A 23,338-nucleotide genomic window follows, 5' to 3' on the forward strand; every position below is an offset into this window, starting at 1 on the left:
TAATTTATGAATTTGACATATTAATGAATTTCCACCATATTTAATTAACTCAGCTGGTATTAAATCAATGCCAGGTGCTTTGTTATTCTTTAGCCTTTTAATAGCATCTTTAACTTCAGCCAAGTTAGGTTCTGGAACTAAAGGTTCTGCTGTGTGTACCTCATTCACTTCTGATTTATCTCCTACATGGACATTTAAAAGGTCATTAAAGTAGTTCTTCCATCTATTTAGAATATCGCTTGGGTCAGCTAGAAAATCACCGTCTTTATCTTTTATCAAGTTTACTTTAGGTTGCCACCCCTTTCTAAACTCATTTACACCTTTATATAAATCTCTGATATTTTTATTTTTGCTGTTTGTTTCAATTTCGTTAATTTTGCTTTTCAAGTAATCTCTTTTTTTACTTCTAAACGTGCGGTTAACTTCTCGCTTTATTCTATTATAATTGTTTAGATTTGTATCATCAGAGTTATTTAACCACCTAAGTCTCGCCTGATTTCTTATTTCTATTAGATTATGACATTCATTATCAAACCATGGCTTACTTTTTCTCGGTTTATAGTATCCTATACTTTCTTTAGCTGCTGATTCTATTGCATTACGTATGTGCTCCCAATTCTTATTTACGTCTGTTTCATTTATATTTTCATCATCATTTAAATCCTGCAAAACATCAAATCTATTTGACAGTTTAATTTGGTAATCTTTCTTAATTCTTTCATCAGTAAACTTTCCTGTATCAAATTTTAGAACTTTTAGATTTTGTTGCTTATGATTTATCACTGAGAGTCTTTCTCTTAATTTAGCAATTACTAAATAATGGTCACTGGCACAGTCAGCACCCCTATGTGTACGAACGTCAATTATACTAGTATGCCTTCTCTTATCAATGAGAATATGATCTATCTGATTATGAGTTTTACCATCTGGAGAAGACCAGGTATATTTATGGATATCTTTATGTTTAAAAGTGGTACTTTTCACAATTAAATTCTTTGAGGTTGCAAAAGTAATCAATCTTATACCATTATCATTACTTAATTCATGAAGACTTTCTCGTATATTCTATACATCTATATACAATTTGCATAACTATACTTAACATTAATTTATGTAGTACAAAAAGCTATTTTTTATACTTAGATGATCAGTCTAACATAGACTGTAAGTTTAAATATAACCCTACTTCAAATAATATATAATATTTATTTAAGTGATGAGCACGATTAAACAACCAGGTACATCACTATGTCAAAATTGGTTATACAAAATTACAGAATTGAATACATAATTATAAAATAATACGGTGGATCCTACAATCTTATACATCATCATAAATTCAAATTGTAGGTTTCAACAAGATCAGCTACTAAACCTCTGACCTTATTTAGACATGTAAGAATTGAGATATACCTATGGGAATATCAGGGAATTTTGTAAGATATATTATTAAAAAAAATTCCATTTCATTAATCTTGTACCAATATGTCATTCTATCGAGATTAGCCTGAAGTTGAGCGACATCATTATTTGTTGAAATACTCTTATTTTTTTTTATATCATCTGTATATAGTAAACATGTGCTAGATTTAAAATATAATGTAACATCATTGATAAAAGCAGCGAACAGAATTGGGCAAAGTGGCGACCCTTGAGGTACTCCACAAAGTATTTCTTTTTTAGAAGAAGTTGTTTCATCAATCTTAACAGAGAAACTTCTATTTACTGGAAAGTTGGAAAACCATTTCAGAAATCGTGGTGATAATCCCATTTGGTCGAGTTTGTAAATTAATAGCTCATGGCTGACACTATCAAAGGCTTTAGCCAAGTCAATAAATAAAATATCAGTCTGGGATTGCTTTCTAATGTTAGAGTTAAGAGAGTCTATTAAAACCAAAAAAATTGTAAAAGTAGACCTTTTCTTAAAATAACATGCTGATTTCCATCAATATATTGTTTAAAAGAGATAGACAAATATTCAGCAATTATGTGTTCAAAAACCTTTGCCATGGCATTTAATATAGTAATCGGTCTATAATTATATTAACATCATTGACTTTCCCATCTTTGTTTTTAGTTACAGATACAATAAACACATTTTTCCAGATATCTGGAAATATTCCAGAAGTAAGTAAATTTTAGTTAACAATGATTCAAAAACATCTTTGTTTGCTTTCAAAATAAAATTAGGACCAATTGAAGACGTGCCTTTTAGTTTGTTAATTGTATCACAATAATAATAATAATAATAATAATAATAGTTGCTGTAACTTACGGCCTGTAAGTCACAGAAAACAATACATTTGTTATAAAATATCTCTAAAATGTCACCATTCGATTTACATTAACCCATTCCAGAAATCTCAGGGGGTCAAGTGCTCCCTCTACCCACCCCCTCTCCACGTTTTACAAAAGTTGGGGGCACTACAGTAAAATAACCTTTGATTACATCTTTTGATCGCCGTGCTGTAGAGTCCAGCGCAGATAATTCTGCCGTGCAATGCGCGACAGAACTAAAGAAGCAGTGTTGCTAATGGAGCAGATAGAAAAATCGCTGCGGTGCGCCGATGCACAGCTGTTACGTACAACAATAAAATTAGAGAATTCAGGTCTATCTAACGTTGAGTTTTAAACGTCATGCATTATACCAGGACTAGGATTAATATGTACTAACAAGTGACTATGTATGTAGCTACATACATATGGACTAAAAATTCGCAAAATATGAACTAACACATAAGTAAAATTACCAAAAATGCTGCAAAGAAGACTTCTTCATACGATTCCTTATTTGAGTGATTTCAAACAAAATAAAAAAATATATATATTATTTTTCATTGCATTAATGCACTGGTGGCGTTCTAACTTTTCACTCCCAAAACCCGTATACACTGGTATGGAACTGCAACGGCAGATAATAACATGCCAACGTGTTAAACCGCTACAATTGCACCATAACACTCCTCCTGAAGCAGTATTATTATTTCCTCTCTGAGATCGGCGACAGTCGGTTGCCTTTGTTGTACATTTACAAAGGATGCCGGCTTCCACAACAATAACAAGTACATATACTGCCACTAGACGATAAGCTGCGCGGCTTTTTCTTTTGTTATGAACCAGGGCCGGCGCTAGTCATTTTGCCTCCCTGGGAGGTGGCGGCAGATGCCGCTCTATTTCGACCCCCCCGGTCATTACGCAGCAACGGAAAATTGAAAATCAATATATTCCTAACTAAAACATCAAAATATAAAATAAATAATGAGACTTCTTATGCTATTTCAATACTATTCAGCGCAAAAGAATATCTCGCTCGATCACAGTTTTCAATAGGCTTATTTTTTTCTTCTCTTCAAATTTTGCCGTTCTGGGCGATGGGACGGTTCGCCCTCCCCTTCCGCCGGCCCTGCTATGAACTTGGTCACCCATCAAAGCATGGCAATTTTAACACAGAAAACAATATGTATCGCATTAAAAGCAAAAATGACAGCCTCCTCTATGCAATTTCTACAAGAACACGTGCCGGAGCCAGAGTTGAAATGATGTTGGAGCCACATAATTTATTTATTTTGAATAATTCCAAAATTATGAAATATGAACAATTTGTTGCTGCTGTTCGCTGCTCTCTTGCCAAAATGCTTTATTGGGATGCTAACACCATGACTGGCTTCCTCCTTCATGAACTCGTGCACGTTGCTTAGAATTTCCCGAGCTTGGCTATGCAAGGTTTTTGATTTCAACTTCGACAGAACTGGAGGCATTATGGAATTTAACGTTCATCAGCAAACACACACTTTTACATAAACACACGCAATACACGCACACAACGTCAAACCGGTCAAATACTTAGTATAAAATAAAAATATGGTGCTTCCAATCCAACAAAACTCACCGCCACTTTACCTGCTTTCCCCTTCCGTGACAGAAATAGTGCTTCATTATTACAGTTGGCAACACTAGTTACTAGCTAGCCAATGAACATGCACTGCATAAAAGAAGCAACGACTCCGCCGTGCTATATTGCCACATTGCCGTCCCTGCTGACCGGTGGGAACCGCGAGCTGGAGCGCTGTTCAATTGTTTTCAATGAAGTTTGCGCGAGTGTGTCCAGGAATGGAATGACAATATGGCAACAATAGCGAAGGTTTTCGAGCAGGGTAGAACACGTGATGCTAAGAGAGAGGGAGACGAAACGAAAATACGTTTCTACGCAACGGCAAATTTACGTGTGTGGCACTCTATCTCCACAAAACTTTTGAGCAGCAGAGTGACTTCCCAACCATGGCTGGGGAATGTGTACTGGACATAAAGCGTAAAACCTGTTGCTGAGGAGAAGAAGAAAAGCCAGCATATAAACATCCAATCTCATGCCATAACTACTCTCAAGAGTGATCCAATCAAGTCCCCTGAATGGCATGTGACAAGGACCATTAACAAGTATTCTGTCGCCTGTCTGCGCGGCGCCAGGCCTCGTCCTCTTCTTCCATTTTATTCCCCTCGAGGTCTCTTTCTGTACCATTCCGGTTACTTGCCAAACAACATCGTAACTCCTTATTATCAAATAACATCAAACACCGACAAAAATCACACCTGACGCACTCGGAATGGAAGAAAAAACTTTATTTTTAGCGACTTTGGCTTTTCCCCTTTGCAGTGCCTTGCATTCGAATGGGGATTAAGATGACAGGGGATTACTTCTTTTCAATGAGACTGTACGTTGTTCCAGAACGGAGAAAGAAGACGTCAGTTGACGTCACCAGGTGTCGCCTAGTTCATGTTATATAAATGATACGATTCCCGCTCGTGATGTCAGTGGTATAAATATTTTACTTTATATGTAGGACAGTAATAACATTTCTTGCACCATCTAGTCTTATGTGTATTTTATCCTGTAACAGTTGAGACTTCAGGACTGGAATTTTCAGTGAAATCTCGTAGCTGCTTCGTCCATTACCAACGTCTTTTCCATCTAATTAGATTGGACAACCAAGATTGTAGCCTCACTCCACACACTGAACGTTTGGTAATTTCGATTTACACGCTAGATGGAGTTGCCGAAATGTATAGATACAGGCAGTCAGTGGCGTGCTCAGGATTTTCGAAGGGAGTTGGTGTGTGTAAATTTATTAGTAGATTGCCTTAATTTTGCCATCTTTTGGTGACTTTGACCTTGTTTTAGGAATATTGGGCCAAAGGGGGAGGGGTTCTTTGTCCCTCACCTCCTTTGCGCACGCCTACAGTGTTCGAATTTACATCATTTAGCCACAAATAGTGAAGTTTCAGTGAAGGGAATTATATAAATATTTTTATTTGAAAGCGATTTTGTTTAATTTTTGTTATTTAACGTCGCTTTTCTGCAACTTCTGGCTATTCTCGACGATGAGGGTGAATGATGATATTATGATGTAATTGATGAAGGAACACTCACAGAGAACAAGCATGCCAAGGTCAGGACACTGATAAAAATTATGACGGTTTAGGTCCACTCAAGGATATCCATAACTCCCCCCCAACAATTAGAAGCTAGCGATTCCTATGGCTGTAGCTCGAGATCTTCCGTAATTCCGGGCTAGAATAGAAGTGTTGTTATGCTTGACCAGTATAAACTCGACGGCAATTCATGTGGACCACCATTTATGCTCTAACTGAGAGATGTTTATGCAATGAGAATTCAATAAATATATTCAGCCTAATGTATGCAGGAGGAGAAAGTTCTGCACCAAAACAAAGAGAAAAAAATAACTTCTAAAGGCAAGATCCAGATCGAGCAATGTTTGTGGATGAATTATGCGAACCACTTCAGCATAGGCTTGGCGAAAACACCTGATCCATACAAGGACCACGTTTGATGTGCTGTATATATGTATGCAAGAGCACCGTGGCCGAACGGTTTGGGAGCCCAAGACAGTTCTGATTAGAGGCTTTCACGGGACTGATTATACTCCTGGCCGGATCGAACCACGGTTCCCGCGGCCGTACATCACTTGGCCTGTCCGGTGTCTTTATAATTAGCCGACAGGAACACCCTAGATTGCCTGCCAGGATTCACGACGTAACCACGCCATGATAAACGGTGTTTGTTTCCAGGGCTTTTAAGAAGACATGAAGGGCCAAGGAACATGAATACTAAAGGCACAAGAGGAAGATAAAGGAAGCAAAAAGGAGGATGGAAAACCAGCAACTTGCCTGTATCTCTTCATCTGTAGTGTCAGCCGAAGATCAAGCAATGCTTTTTTGTTGTTGTCTGAGAGTGGAGGATGGCAATTTGCTTTCTATCTCGTGGCTTTGTAAGCTGATCCCTGCAATGAGAATCGCTTTTGCAGTCTGATAAAGACATGTTGGTCTGTACTTGACGTTGAGGCTTTCGAGGTGATAACGAGACGAGTCCTTACAGGCCCTCGGTCTCGTCTCGATTGACAGTATAAACCAAGGTTTAGGGATTAGGGATTAGGGAATAGGGATGGCCAAATCCGGTTAAAATTCCATCCGGATTTCAGATATCCGAATATCGGATACCTTTCTATTCGGAATATCTGGATATCCGAATTATGCAGATATTCGAATTCGCCGGAATCCTGTGTATCCAGATTTCAGGATTATTTGGATATTAATATTGATGTCGGTGCGGTGACTCTTGAACAAACAGAACGAACGTCAGATCTGTTGAAAACTACATAGTATCTTGGAGCAGATTATCCAAACTATCAGGATAATCAGTATAATCGAATATCCGTAATATCATGTTATACAGTTATCTGTATATTCGGACATCCACATTATTCGAATGATTCATTGATTGATTTGGTGTTTAAAGTCCACTTCATACACAGAAGGCTAATCTGGACTGGACCTACAGTTTAAAGTGGGATCCGAACCACTATGTGCCTCCACCGGGAATCAAACCCGGGACACCTTAATTACAAGGCGGCGACGCTACCACTACGCCATCGGGGAGGCCCCACTTTATTCGAATAATATCCGTTGCATTCTAAACCTGGAGTCCGTTATCCGGATTTCAAATTGTCCTATATCCGTTTCGGTTGCAACGGATAATCATGATATCCGGATAATATATATATCTGGATATCTAGATATCCTGTTATTTGGATAATACATATACAAGAATATCCTACGTTCGGATATCTGAAAACAAATTGAGAATTGTCCGATATCTGGTTAAAATTTTGTCCGGATTTAGGCAAAACAATATAGTCAGCATGTCACCGCACAAACCTTCAAGCGTATGGAGGCCATTAAATAAATAACTTTTCGTAATAAAGTTCTGTTTGACATTTTTTTATTATTTCCAACTAATTCCATTGATTAATTATTTAACAAAATTATCCAGTGCAAAAATTTAAAAATTGAAGACTAAAATTGGTAAACGCTGCAAGTGCCACAAATATTCAAACACCGTTTTCCACGTTAAACTGTGAAATGTGCCATGCTTCATAATGTGGTAAACGTGAAAAGTGGCTGGTAGCCCTCTAAATAGTTCAAAGGGCGTGTAAAAAGGCACTAGTGTGAACGTTCGTACGGGCTGATGTGCTGAACGATGTGATTTCCCAACACTCTCGCTTTTGGCACTTACAACGTTTATCACTTTTAGTCCTCAATTTTTGAATTACGAAAATACACGAGGGTCGTTCAGAAGGTTTTGCATATTGCGCGGCCCAAATGATGATGAGTCATTCACTAAGATTATCGTTAGCTGTGATACAGACTTCAGTCTTGTATGTTTACTTGCTAACTTCTCCCTGCCCTGACGAAACTTCACTTGGGAATGGAAGAACAAAATTAGGTCAGATTTTGCGGCTGGTATCTTCGTTGAAAAAATAGTGTGATTGGAAACATTTCAATGTGAGGATGTATCTGATTGCATGTCTTGAGTATCAGACAAATGAACAATGACGATGCCCTAGGGAAAGATAAGATTTACCCAAACGTTGGTTCGTTGTGATGAAAAAAAATTGACATTTTTCAAGATCTGTAAATGTATTTTGTCATATTAATTCATTTTTGAAAGAGAATCTAGAGCACTCACCACTTGCGAAAGTATTCATGACGTAGTAAACTTATTATATGTAATAATATACTAATAATAGACTAATCTACACTAAGCTAACGTAAACAAACTTTTATTTATTGCATGTCAAAGAAATGACTTCATTAATCATTTGGTCAGAATATGCCATTCAAAGAGATGCATTACTTGTTTGCCTCTGATTGGCCAATCTGACAATCAAAGAGCAAGAAAATCACGTGAATTTTACTCTGTGACGTGCTGCCATCTAGTTTTAGAACTGGCGTTCGCTGTTTACACCTCAAGGACGCGCAGCGATTTCTGAATGTAGGCTGCTCATCTAGTTCCTTTTATATTCTATGACAGTGCTTTGCAATTTGTTTTCGAGGAGTGCCCACGAAGATTGGTTTTTAGCAAAACGACATTGAAACTGCCTTTGTCTCAGTGCGTAGGTTTTAGACCATAGCCTGATCTTATCTTTGCGCAGTCCTAGCAACTGCCTAAGCACTCTTAAAAGGTTCTGATGGAAGAAAACATTCACAAGCAACTGAGCATGTAATATATACACATATACCTGTCGCTTGCCTTGCAACGGGACATCCTCGCCCAAAATTGTCACTGTTCGTGGGCGTGACGATCGCTATTCGGGGAAACTTTTGTCGGTGTCTGTACTCTCAGAACGTGTCGACGCTGGTTGACTTATATTCTGAACAGGTGACAAACAATGTACTCTTGCGCGCTACATCAAAATGGAGGAATGGAAAGTGTGAGTACATGTGTGTATGTTGACAGAAAAGACAACGTGACAATTAATGTGAGACCAGCCCTAGAGACAACATTACACATCCTCCCCCCTCTGTACCGTTGTCGTTTTTTCCCCCCAACTCCTTTTCTAATAGAAAAACCGGACAGGTAAGAGAAAAGGAGTTAACATACCAAGTTTATTAATAAAACTCAAATCTTCTTCGCGACGGTCGGGATGATGTGACAACATCGATGAAAGGTTACAGCAGGATGATAGCCGGTGAGGGGTGTCGCCGACGAGGCGTTAAAATACTCAAAGTGGAAATCTGTGTTCTCTGCATCTCCTCAAATCCCCATCCTTTCCACCTTGCCGGAGCAGTGTTGCCAAATCAGCTTGTGGAAAAGTCACCACTGTACAAATATGTTGGTGCTTCTTGGAGAAGACAAAGAGATGGATCTTTACTCACAATTTCTTGAGGCTTCTGAGGAAAGCCTACCATGAATATGCCGAACTTAGTGGCGAAGTGGTTAGCGGGTTCGAATCCTGGCCTGGGCATGGGTCACTTCGTCAATTTCCTCACATCACTCATTCTCACCTTTGCGATTTGATAAAATTGGCAGAAAAGCGAAGTAAAGTAACTCAAATTAATTAATCAATCAAAACTTACCGTAAAGACAGTTCATTTCTGAAACGTTTATGAGTTATTTTTTATTTGTTCAGTCTACTAAAATAGGGAGGTTTAGTCCACTGAAGCGTAATGACGATCACACCATTTACCTTTATCATGATCGACTATGTCTTCACCTTTGCATTAACACTTTCTATGTTCCTTTATATTAATATGTTACCAAATTACATACAAAATAATTGGAGGCTCAAAAATGATGTGCAATAATTTATTTTTTAATTTTCAGTATCATATTCTGTGACATTATTGTTATCTTCCTTGGATTTGATTCCAATGAACAAGTTTATCTTTCGATTTCTGGCAAGGTTCAATTTTAATCTTATCTGTGTCTAGAGTGAACTCAAATTGAACATTTTTTCGGAGTTGAGAGTAAGAATATTTCCAATAACTCCTCGTGGTTATGCAATCTGTGTTACACTGCAGTGAGCTGGGTTACGTATAATTTAGGATGTCACTTTGTTTCAAAGGGTTTGTATTTTCTTATTTTACGTCTATTTTCTTGCACTTTTTGAGTAATTGTGACGATGAGAATGAATGGTAAGATTAAATTGATGAAGGAAGGGAGTTTCACTAAAGAACACCAACGAGCAGGTTGAGATTCGAACCCACAACTTTGTTGTGCTCAGCCACGAAGGTGCCATTTCAAATCAATGAAACAATCAAACAGTACACAGTATATAGTGTGTCCCAAAATAATGTTTACACTCTTTGAACTTCAATAACAGAGAAACTATTAAAAATGACTTGACTGAGTTTTTTGCATTTGAAGCTGCAGTGTCTACGTTGAGCATGTGTGAGAGCATATAGGCCTTCTTTTGTTTTTCGTCCCGTGACAGCCTGCCAAGCGGTAGTCATTAGTGTACACAAAATGGCAGAGGTGGGAAATTTTTCTTTCGAGAAACGTAAGAAGAGTGCAATATCCATCCAGATCTCCTGATTTAACACAGTTCACTTCCTACCTGTGGGGAACAGTGATGAATTCTGTGTACGCCGCAAAGCCAGAAACACTGAGTGACGTGAGACATGCAATTGTGACAACCGCTTCTCTTCTGCTGTTTGTCGATCTGTTCAGATTGCACATAATGTATTACTGCCAATGGTGGTCATTTTAAACATCTATAACTTTAAGATATGTGAACCCCCAAAACGTTCGTGATTGCTGTTATTACTGTTCCTGTTATTGACGTTTAAAAAGTGTAAACACTATTTTGGGACACTCTGTATATTTGGTAAAAAATATAGTTCAGTATATTTGAAGTTGTTTTCACCAGATTATTAGCAGGAAATTCAGTATACTACCTAGAAGTAGCCATGCCCAAGATGGCCACCACTTCTATGACACCAAATATATATAAAAAGTTGTCAGTTATGAACTATAGATAGAGGTAGTACATATAATTGGAGGAAAAGCAACGATTATAAAAATGGTCAAGCATCTAGTGTGGGTCTGGCCGCGACCACTGGATGGCAACAATGTGACCAAACGACAACAAACAGGTACAAGGAATGTCCACCGAGGCGCTCCTATCGGGCAACGCCATCAATGACGTATGTCTCCAGTCACGCTGTTCGATGTTTCACCGAACATGTCGCACTGATGTGACAACCTTTTTCCTGTGTCTATTTGCTGCAGTATTTTACCCGAAAGCAGACATTAGTTTGTCGATCACGATTCACTTCTTCGCTCCCCCTCCCCCTCTCCCTGTACGTCAGCTTAGGAAGCGACTCACTGTCTCATGAATTTGAGGGTCGTTCCACATGACTTTTCTATGTATGTGTGTGTTCTTTGTAGACATTTTAATGTTCGAAATTAAGCGCCAATACGCATTACTAGAATCAAATTTAAGATGAAAAAATAATTATCATTATGATCAGTTTCAGTGGCTGGGTGGTTAGGGTAACACTAATGTAAGGTAAAGTTCCCCGTGCACATAGCACCGTGCCATGAAAGCACATTTAGGGGATGTGAAGGCACATTCTCGATCTCGGCCATTTTGGAGGTGGTGATCAGCACCATTCTCCGGCAGCCTTTACCACCAGGGTTGCACCTAGGTACATATTTGAGGCTGGATGAACCCCAGAGCCGTCTTATGCGGGAACAAGACCAGAAAAATTCCGACCTAGATCACCCACCCCAGGAATCGACTTTCCCACGTGGTAGTCAGACACCCTACCGACTAGACCATGTTATAGATACGAATCCTGATTAAGGCGTGAGTATTTATTGTTTTGTTGTTCCGTCATATATTCCATCCATCTATTTCATTAATTCTCATCGTCGCGATTAATCTAAATACATAGAAATGCGATATTAAATAACGAAAAATATAAAAATTCAAAATTATTATCAAGTTTGTGGTTACATTTAACTCGTACGCTTGTATAGAAGAAAATAGGGTGTACTCCCCAGATGGTACACCCAGCGACAAAAGTAATAGTAGTCAAATTGTACATGAACATATTCCTTCAATCTGTTTTCCACCATGTTATGATCATGAGTTGAAATAAAATCGTCAATATGCAGATGACATCTAATTCGCATCACAGAATGTAGAATAAAAAAGAAGGAAACGTGTAAGCTATCGACGGGCAATTTGCCTGCTGGTATTGGTCGCATTTCCAGTTGGCGCCTGGGAAACAACAAATCAACGATAAGTTGAATTCTCTTCGCCTGACATCGGGCATTTTCGTGTCATAAGGCATCGAGAGTTGCTGGCGGGACGAAACAAATGAGCCTCGGATACACAGCATGTTGACAAACCTACTGTTAAACGGGAGAGAGAAGTTGTACAATTTGTACAATAGTACACAAAGCACCGGAAATAAGTACACAAACCCAAACACAAGCTAATAAAACTGACAAAAATAGACGTACGCTTGGCAACTTTGTACCTGGAGAGCGATGTTACCCCTACAGCTTTTACTTCGCAACTGAGGTCATTGACGCTCATCGAGGCACACACTCCAAAGATGATTGGTGGACAGAAAGCGTATTTCTAATCTGTGGATGGAGCTATGTGGGTCAGCCGCCAGTTGGGCCTGCGATCAGTATAACTTCTAAAAAAAGAAAAAAAGATATAACCCCCCCTCTCCTTTCTTGGTCACGCCACTGTGTATTACTCTCGTCATCATGACACTCCATTAAAAAAGTGCTGAACCGAACTAGCCAGATAGCGCCGCTATAGCAGGCGACTAAAGCGGATTGGTTGCTCGGGAGTTCCGACATTTCCGACACCATCATTTGCGACACTAAGGCAAAAACTGTTTGTTTTTTTCCGTCATAAGCGACACTGCTTGGATTTTCCCCTACGATTTCTAGTTTGTTTACCAGAATTAGCGACAATTGCGTACGTGCAGCAGCAATAGCGTCTCTGAAGAAAGTATTTCCCGAGGCTCAGATCAGTGGTTGTAATTATCACTTTAACCAATGTTCGTGGCGAAAGGTGCAAACCAATGTTTGGGACTGAGAAACGATTACAAAACAGATCGAGACGTGCGGCTCTGTATAAAGAATGTGTTCAGCTCTGGCTTCCCTCCCTGTGGCTGACGTCGATGATGGATGGCTGTGTGTGATGGAAGATGCGCCAAACCACGACATATTGAGAAAATTTTTGGATTATTTCGTTGAACAGTGGATGAACAACTCTGTTTTCGACATTTCCATGTGGAACTGCTCCCAACAGACGACGTCAGTACATTACATTAAATGAGAGAATACAAAGAGCGTTTGCCGAATATGAAATGCATAGAGATCTTAACCGCTTTTTGAGAAATTAGAATGAAAATAGTAAGATGTTGATTCAACTACAAGAGAAACTACGCAATCTACATTTCTACATTGACAAGGGATTGCAGTCTGCTCCTCTACTGACAAGGGATCTAAACAATCCGTCATTGACAAAGGATAAATACATCCAGCTTTTAAACACCCAGCTTCCATGATGCCAGTGTGAAGGAAAACTAATAAAGGTTTTAAAAAACACACCAGCTTCCATGATGCTGCCAGTTCTAAGCGTGGATACAGTGTGAAGGGAAGCTATTTACACTTTGTGTCGCAGATGACAGTGTCGCAACTGTCATGGAATATATTTTCCATACAGTGTCGCATATGACGGCAGAAATGCTAGTGTCACAAAAGTCGTGGATTCGGCTGCTCGTGTCACATGCACGCTATGACGCCAAAAGTTTTGGCGGGAAGAGAATTGAGTGCCTCACAGACTATGTACAATTCCTGCCATATAAGGGAGGTAATGTACACGAGCGTCTGAGGGCTAATTACATCTTATTACGTGCTTCTTGATTGCGGCTTGGGTGTCGTAGAGTGTCACCTTGAGCCTCACGACACACATGCGGCGGGCAGCTTCGAGCGCCACGGAAATATGGCGCTGACGGCCATCGTAGCTCACCGTATCTTCTCCGGCCGGCGCATGTCAAGCAGTCAATTACGGAGCATTCTCAACCTGCCCACGCACAATCTACGCATGACCAGGCACGTTGCTTTCTTTCCGAAGCCTTTGTTTGTGTGGTGCTGTCACCTTCGCCTGTGTAATGATGGCCACATCTTCTTGTGAGGTTACATGTCATCCCCCCTCAGCCCCTTCCTCCTGAGCACGTGTTACGAGGGACTGAAGCTAAAAGGGGGACAGGAAATCATGCGGTTAATGAAATTCTTCCAGTTTATTATTGTTAACAAACAACATATTTAGATCCGAGCCACTGATTGGTGTAATGTATGTAGGGTCGTATATATAGGAGCGGTTCAACTTTCAGCAATAGTAAAATATTAATAGTTATAGACCGTTAGTAATAATTTTGTTTGATGTTAATGATTATATTTGTAACAAGGTTACTAATTATTATTGATTGATTGATTGATTACTTTACTTCGCTTATCTGTCACGTTTGGCTAATCACGAAGATGAGGATGAATCATGATATGATGATTGATTGATTTAGTTAATTTTCCTTCGCGTTTTGTGCCTCTTGGCTAATTTGCGAAGATGGGGATGAGTTATGAAATGATGAAATTGATGAATGGACATTCACAAACAACCAAGCCCGAGCGGGATTCGAACCCGGGACCCTTGGCGTCGCAGTCATGATATGATGAAATTGATGACAAAGAACATCTATGCCCAGGCTAAAAGGGGGACAGGGTTCGTACCCGGGAGCCCTAGCGTCGCAGCGCGCTGTGCTAACCACTCCGCCACGGAAGCCGTTTTATTATTATTATTTCCTTTAAAAACAATCTCATCGTCTATATCTAAGTGTACATATTAACAACAACATTATTATTAATAATAATTATGTTTATTGTAAGAGAGCATTTTTATAGCTATCTGTTTTCAAATTTTGAAAAATTCATAAAAATATGTCTGAATTTTAACTTTCTGAGACTATATATAATTCCCGCGCCGTGGACATGCGGTCTAAGGCGTCAGGCTGTGGGAAGCACTCTGGTTCGAGTCTTCTGTGGGGAAGAGTAACAAACTTTTCTCCTGAGGTTTCGGCAAACGACTGGTGATTCGTCGTGCTGACGAACTGGTAACTGGTTTGATGATCTCCCACCTCGGCAGGTGTGAGTGAGGCAGGCAGTCGGTAGCCTATAAGTAGGCCGTGGCTCTCACGGGCTATTGTTATTATTTTACAATTATTTATTGTAATTGCAGCACATTGTTTCCATAAAAAATTTGAAACATGCTTAGGCTATGAAGGAAATATCATTATTGTAAACCTTCCATTATAAATAAACCATAAATAATTTTTTGAACATCTTTTCAAGTAGTAATGAATTGGTGATTTGATTATGCAATTAATCAAAATGTTTTGTAAACAAATAAAAGGGGGTTTTGCCTATTGGCGTCTGGAAAGGGGAGGACGATCTAACTCGTGTGCATCGTTCCTTTCAAATGAGAAAAAATAATCCTGTACATTCGCAGATTTAAGGTATTTTACCATGGGGCATATTACTCCTATAATAGTGTTGCCCCCTCAGAAAACACCACTTGAATTTGAAATTATCTCATTCTTGCATCCCCATCACATAATAATTAATGTAAATTACTATGACTGAAATCAAATTATACGTGTGAAATATATACTTTTAGGTTGACATTAGTTTTCGAGGGGGGAGGTGTGACCTTTCTTGCCCTCCCCCTTTCCAGACATTCACTGCCCCTGTATTATTATACTTTCACCTAGCATTTTAGTGTAGAGGAATCTTATCGCAGTTATCTTAAAGAAAATTAAGTATTTTCAAGCCGATGAAAATTCAAAGCCACTACGGGGAAAGGAGGTGCAGTGGCGCAGCCATAGAGGGGTATTGTCCCCCCACCCCAACCTTGGACGGAAATCAATTGGATTAAGGTGGGTGCTATTGATGCTGCAGCATTAGGCCTATTCCTGAAATAGGCCCAAATGAAAACAGACGAGAATTTTTCGAAAGCTGAACAGTTTTCTTTTGCTATATTAACCTGAAAATAAATCTTAGAATGAAATTTGGAGCCCCTATTTCGGACGCCTAGACACAGCGTTACTTATTATACAGTTACTATTATTATTTGCGCTGTGACGTAACTATAACATCGTTGTGTTTATTGTTCACCGAAGATTTCAAGCATCAGACCCAATTTCGTCTTAGTCCGGCCCTGATTCTAGGGGGCAAACATTGAAGTACAAGAAAGCAAGACTAGCAGAATTTAAGAGTAGCAGGACAAAAGGTACTCAAGATGGAATTAGTTTTCACGTCTTTCTTGCATTATATCTTCCAGACGTCCAGAAGCACCTGCAGAGGGGCAATTCAAATATTATACAAATAAAAATACACTCGTAAAATTTTCTTGCTAGCTTCGCTCGCATTGATTCCTTTTCTTACAGACTTGCCAAGTACAGAGCCGTTGCTAGGGGGCGGCGGGTGTTGAACTAAGTATTTATTGCTCGTCTCATGTGCGAGCCATCGGCTGTGCACACTACATCTATTCGTATTACACAACTATAATTTTCCTTACAGACTACACTTTCCATTACATTCCGTATAGGTGTTAAATAGCAGTTCTGGTTGTTTTAACTGATCTCACTTAAACTAACACTTATTCCTGTTCCTTATCCCGTCTCTGTGCAACACTTCTTTTCCTCCTAACTGTTTGTAAATATACCCCCACTTTTTCCAATAGTTGCATGTTCCTTTGCACTACAATTGATTCGAACACTCTTTCCAAGCTTATGTTGTGTAGCTTCTCCTCCTGCAGAACGCGCGTGTCCTGACATAAGAATAAATGTTCTGTCCCATCATCACCATTGCATAATACGCATTTATATCTCCCTTCCTCATTTTTTACTATAGTGTGTCTCCATCCCCCTAGCCTCATCCATGCCAACCCCTTTCTTGCCACCATGCTCACCTTCTTGATGTACGCTACTTGTCCCCATTCCCGCGGTCCCCTTCTTTGGAGTTCGAGCGATCTCTTAGTTTCACATTCCGCTATTATTTCCTGCCTATCTATATCCTCTAATCTTTGTTTCACTAATTGCAATGTCCCCTGGTCGACGTGTTTCCCCTTCCAGATCCATCCTAGCCCAATTTCGTATAGTTTACCTCTGATCTCTTTCGCCCATGTTCCCATTTCCTACCCTTGCATCAGCGCTTGCCCCTTTACCGAGTTCTTCCTTCTCGATATTAATGTCGTCCAGTATTTAACCCTTCTCAACATACCCCACGTATTCTCCCTTACCAGTCCAAGTTCCCGTAGTACGCCGCAGTTTGCAGTGCCCATGCTGATATGCAAAGCCCTCTTGTAAAATGTGCATTGCATTCTGTTTAGTACATCGCCTCCCTTTGCTTTCCATATCTCCCTCCCGTACCCTATTGACCCTAATAATAATGTACGATATATTTTTTTCCACAAAATGTATATCGTATTTCTCCAATTGTCCCTAGGAACAATCTGAATGCGAAAAATTCTAAAAGAGAATGCCATGGCGTCCCATGAATTTTTTGCGCCCTATTAAATCAATACTGTTTTCAATTTGCAAAAATTTATATCGAAAAATTTTCTTCTTCGCTTCGCTCGAAATTTGTTTTCTGTAATGCATTGTAAATTACCAGAGAGAGAAGTAAGAACAACTAAGTACTTCAGGCAGTTGCTGCTAGTGCTATAACACTTTGGTTTGGAGGAAAAGGAGCGGGCACATTTCAGAGACAATTTTTATCATTTTTGCTGTTGGTTTGTTATGGGGAGAATGAATTAATTATGTAATATGTAATTAATTATGTAATTTCTTACCCGACTGAACTTTCAAGGCTTTTGCCCCCCCGCCTAATCAGAGGGTCTGCTCACGCCTATGTTGACAGTGCACATAATAGTTAGCCCTATATACATAAATGAGAGACCAATGTAAAAATATACAAAGTCTGCAATTACAAACGTGTTGTGCACTAGTAATACATAAAATACTGTAAAGTGTAGAGCAAATTTGCTGTATAAAATTATTTAATTCCCCTGTTTTTAAATCGAGTATAAAGTATATAACAACAGTGATATTTTCAAATTGTTTTTAAATACCTCTGAATACTTTTTAATTATTTGGTACGTGTAAAATCAAAGGTTGTTAAATCTGGTGAATGCGGAGGCCGATTGGGTATTAAATTTCTTGAAATTACGTCCCTAAATGGCGGGAATTTTACATAGTCTGTGAGGCACTCAATTCTCTTCCCGCCAAAACTTTTGGCGTCATAGCGTGCACGTGACACGAGCAACCAATCAGCTTCAGTCGCCTGCTTCAGCGGCGCTGTTCATCACTTTTTTAATGGAGTGGCACGATGACTAGAGTAAACACGACGAGTTGAACGAATAACACGATGTTAGGAAAAATCGAACCCTTAATTCATGCTGCACCTTGTATAGAAACGGGTTTGAATTTTACTGTGTTACCGTTTCTAGTAACCCCGACACATCCGGGTTCGAATCCCTGTCTAGGGCATGGGTGTTCTTTGTGAGTGTTCCTTCATCAATTTCATCGTATCATCACTCATCCTCATCTTCGCTATTAGCCGAAAGTGGCTAAGCAATACACCCTGACACATCGGCAGTACATCAGAACCCTTGGGGCTGTTGTTGTTCCAGAACGTGTTGAAAATTAATTTCACTTATGGCAGAACGCGGCCTTTCGTTTTGTTGGGTATTTTCTTGAAAGAAATGCTAAGAATAGAAATGTATGAATTTTGGTTCGCTGTACAACGTTGTAGCATTTCAAAATCATTATCCAGGATATACTTTACAAGGTACCAATGAGTGGTGGGAATACCCTATAACATGTATAGTAACGAGCAATAGCAATGGGAAATACTCGCTTTCCTGCAAGGCGTTTTTTTTTTGTGCTTTCCCTAACTCTACGCCGATAGCAGAAGTTTCTATTGAAAACTTCCTACTGACATCCGTTCAGTGGCGTGCCCAGGATTTTCGAAAGGGAGGGGTTACGTATACCTTTTCTTGCTAGTCAGCCCTAATTTTATCCTATTTTCCTACCTTTGACGTTCTTTTTCTTTAGGAAAACCGGGCCAAAGGGGGTGTTGTAACCTCCACCAACCCCTCCTTGGGCACGCCACTGCGTTCCGCTTATCGCCGTATAGTTAGGCAATCGAAGTGGGCCTCCCGCGATGCAGTCAGACATCTTATAGAATTAGGCCTGTAGCTGGAATCGATCTCCAACTCACGGGTTATCAGGGAGCTTTGTAAACAATGTCTATTTGCCAAAAAATTTACCAGTATTAAGTGAATGTAAATTACACTGGCCTGCAAGGGTTTGGATGACTCGCAGTGTTGTCTCTGCATAATTTCAGCATGCTGATTCCAAAAATCAAATCCATTTTTACCCATCACTTCTAGTATCTTCAGAAAATAGAAATATATTAACTACTTAAATTTCACAATAAAATGTGTAGTTCCATCATTTCCTCAATAGATGGCTCTGTTTAGATAGTGGTAAAATTTTTGTTTTCTACAATACAAATCCTCCAATTTTGAACTATAAATGCATATAGGCTAGTAAGTATTTTATCTACCTTCTATCTTTCCAAGACACATTGACATGAAAATTGTAAACTTTGATTAGGTAAATTTCATTTTCAAAATCTCTCATACAAATATCCTTTACAAAATGTCCAAAACTCAATGTTATAATTATTGAACTTAATGCCGTGGAGAAAAATCCTGGTCTAGGGGAAAATCTTGACGTAATTGGAAGAAATGTATGTCATTCATACACGTCATCAGTATTCGAAATACTTCCAGAATCACTTGGTTTGTACACAACAGAAATTTCCTTCGTTTACATTTATGTTATTGCGTTCTGTAATAGGCGTAATGGAATGGCGAATATGATAATTTTGATTGTGAAATTGTGAAAAATCCTAACGTGATGTGGAAAATTGGATGTCATTTCCGTGATCAACTCAAAACACTATTGATTTCAAATCATCCGAATTTTTGCCCCAAATTGCAGGGCTGTGTTAGGTATATGTGTGTGTGGGAGGGGGTCATTAAGATAATATAAAATATATAATTTATAATTTTCGTTCCTTCTTCATTCTATCTTCTAAAACATCTCTTGAAGTGTTACTGCTACCTACATAATCCCTTACTACACACTCCACACCACAGATACAGATATTTATATTACACAAGAAAAAATGTACAATGTTCACCCCTGGCCGAAGAAGTAAAGAATTTGGAGCTTTAGACCTTTGACGCAGATGTGGAAGGAATATGGTGAATGATGACATCAAAGTCACAGATTTCTGTCTAAAGAGGACTAAAGTATAGAAAATTTTCTACATAGGGTACTTGCCACTACTTACACTTCGGCTCATAAACAAGATGAACTAATGTTCTTGTTCTGTGAATTTAGCCTTCACCAAGTTGTGAGCAAAATTATATCTGCTGTCTATATTTTCACTCATCACTACGAACAAAATATACAAAATAGTTTTACCTAATGCCAGGGGGGGCTGACTGCAGTGCTTAGCCCCCCCCCTCCCCATGGCCCTTGCCTGGCTACGGGCCTGTACAGAATGTGAATCATTTGAAAGAATCCTCACCAGGAATCGTACTTGGAAATTCAACTTACTTTTTTGTTTGTTTCACAAAACGTTCAACTGATGATTATTCCAACATTTGAGAATGGTACACACACACACACACACACACAGAGAACATTTCCTTTTATTACCTTGTTTCACAACTTTATTGCCATATATCAGTCGTCTCGGTTATTCTAAAGGAGAAATACTCGAAATTCATATAACCTAATTAGTAAGCAAACAAAATATATTGTTGTGAGAAAGAATTGCCCTTGAAATGTAATTGTTACGAGATCTTCTTCAAGAAACGTTGATTTCGTAGTCGAGCTACAGCAGTGCACTCTTGCGGTACATCATCGCATCTCCGTTCACTGTGTCATTCTCTTCGAAGAGAGTAAAAGCAACGGTTTGCGCGCCTTGCTGTCGACACCCCCAAGTTGTTCCTACGAGCCGCGGTGGGGGAAAAAAAGAGTAGGGTCGGGTTGAACCCATATCCTTCCCCTATGTCGGGGGTCGGGGTCCGCGACACAGAGCGGCCAGGAATTCAGCATGGCCTAAGGCGGAGTGGGCTCGGCGGGTAGGCCCTCTCTCTCTCTCTCTCCCTCTCTCTCTCCGCGGCCAGTTTAGTTGAGTTGTACGCGGCTGTCAACTGTGCTATCACGCGGCCTGTAAGCGAGTGGGGTTCTGCGGGCAAGTTCAACCTGGAAGACGGGGGAAGTAGACAACGTCTCGAGCGAGAAACCAGTGCTTCAAGGTCCGGACAATAACAACGCTTGAACATTCTGCAAAGATTTAATTGCAGACGGTTTGTGTCTCGTTGAGTTCGCAATTGTCAACAGTTACGCCTTCTTTTTTTTTTTCTTTCGCGTCCACGTGGTTTGACTCTCCCCTCCGGGACAATTCGTCCATGCATGAAGCTGAATTAGGACATCAACGATTGAAGTATCGTGGTTGTGCTTGTTTATGGATTGTTCTGTCGTGCCTTGAACCTGTTGAAGACTTAATAGACTCATCAGTGTTTTGTTTTGTGTTCTTGTGCATAATTACTTACTCAGGGACATATTTCGAGGACAATTCGTGATAATTTCTTTCATTGCTGCGTATCGTAAGGCTCTTGGTGTTTATAATCTGTGTCTTGCACTTCAATTCTGAGGTTAATTGACATGCAGTGCCACCTGTCATTTCGTTATCAACGTATTCACCTGTGATTTTTGAAGGAGCGCCTTTCAATAAACAGCCAAGATTGGACTTTTAATTCGGTCGAGCCCTCAAAAGTGATGTGTGAGTATTTCAAAACAGGATCGACATGTTTAAGATAGCAGTTGTCTGCCAAGGACTGTATGGTTTTGTCGCAAGCTGACGAAACAAAGAAAACACGAATCTGATGGGTCATCAGCGTATGATTAGCGAATCAACCACGTGATTACTCTGAAAGTGACGATCGGCTTTGGGAAGCGAGAATGAGAAAGGACCGAAAGAGAACATGAGAAAAAGGAAGGGTGGGCGTGGGAGATGCAAGACGATGAACTGGGGGAGGCAGCGACAAATCAATTTGATCCGGTAAGAGGCGTAGGAGAAAAGAAGCTTCGTTCCCGTTGAGGTGTGTCGGCGCCAGTTTGAAATCCGAGAGAGGGAGAGTAAAAAAAAAGAAGGGGAATGATGGAGACCGGGTTGGTAATGAAGTAATTCGTCACTTCGCCAAGGTCGCGGGACTTGATGAAGAAGTGAGAGTGGTGTCGGCAAATTAAGAAGCAAATAAAGCTACCAGAAGAATTTTTACCTCCCCTCTTTACCGCCGTGGTTATCAGATACTTTGAAACTGAAATTATATTTGGGGGGAAACTGTCTTTGTCCCTAATAGGGATATTTCAAGAATATTGGACTTACTATTCAAGCCTTTGTCGTGTGTTTGACCCCTGTGATACAGCTGGGAAGTATTATAGTGTTATTTCTTTGTGTTGACTTGTGACTTTTGGAATGAGATGCTACCAGACTTTGTATGCAGAAATGCCTGAAAAGAATTCTCCTCCTACAGGACTCCCGCTGCAATTCCCGTCGGCTTTTGCAGCGTTTCATGCTCCCATCCCCGTGGATCAGAGGACACACGAGGGGAGATACATCTGGGACCCCTCTGCAAGGGTCCACCCGGCCGCTTTTGCCCACCCGGCAGCGCATGGGTAAGTAAAAATTCTTTTTTGCATTTTCTTCACGTTTTTTCCTGATTTATTCATGTTTTGCGTGTTTTTTGTACCTCACAACGTTTTATACATCACTTGTGCACTCTTTAAAAATAACGTATTTTTCATAGTAGAGCGGGAAGCGTAAGTATTACCAAGTCCACGTTTATTCTCTTTGTTTTACCCAATTAGAGCTTCAAGAAGGGAAACAAAATATCAAACAATTAATCTGTGCAACGTAAAAATTCATTCCTTAAAAACACGTAGGATGCAAGAGAAAAATTAATGAAAACAGTCATGGACAATTTGCCGAGCAATAATTGTGCATTCCACTGTACAGTTGAATATTTAAAGTTTGAAATGTTTAAACGTGGTTGTGCTATACTTTTTCACAATCAACTATGAGGCATAAGTGTGAATGCATGTGATTGTTTCAGTACGACAAAAAAAACGCGAAGAACCTGTTACAGCGGAAGAATATTTTTCATTTGTTCTTATCATATTTAAAAGTGACATATATTTACCTTTTGAGGGGTTCTGGGAGATATAAATGTTTGTTTTGCAAAATAAATGTCACATTGATAATCTTGTATGATTGTGTGCAATAATAGTTTAACATGGTAAAATTCTG

The 23,338-nt window shown here is 39.6% G+C and overlaps 1 protein-coding gene across 2 annotated transcripts in view; it reads left to right on the forward strand.

Moving 5' to 3' along the window:
* The window catches only part of ci (transcriptional activator cubitus interruptus), a 554,770-nt gene that overhangs the window by 330,425 nt on the left and 201,007 nt on the right, over positions 1-23,338 (forward strand). Inside the window, exon 3 of one of the 2 annotated variants that reach the window (XM_083110883.1) lies at positions 22,566-22,707. In XM_083110883.1, coding sequence (XP_082967009.1) covers positions 22,566-22,707 — 142 coding nt within the window. Of the gene's footprint in view, positions 1-21,162; positions 22,708-23,338 lie in introns of those variants that run through there. The other variant, XM_083110882.1, reaches the window with a different exon arrangement.

Source organism: Lepisma saccharinum, chromosome 24, assembly GCF_977018435.1.
Source record: "Lepisma saccharinum chromosome 24, izLepSacc3.1, whole genome shotgun sequence".
Classification (NCBI taxonomy): Eukaryota; Metazoa; Arthropoda; class Insecta; order Zygentoma; family Lepismatidae; genus Lepisma; species Lepisma saccharinum.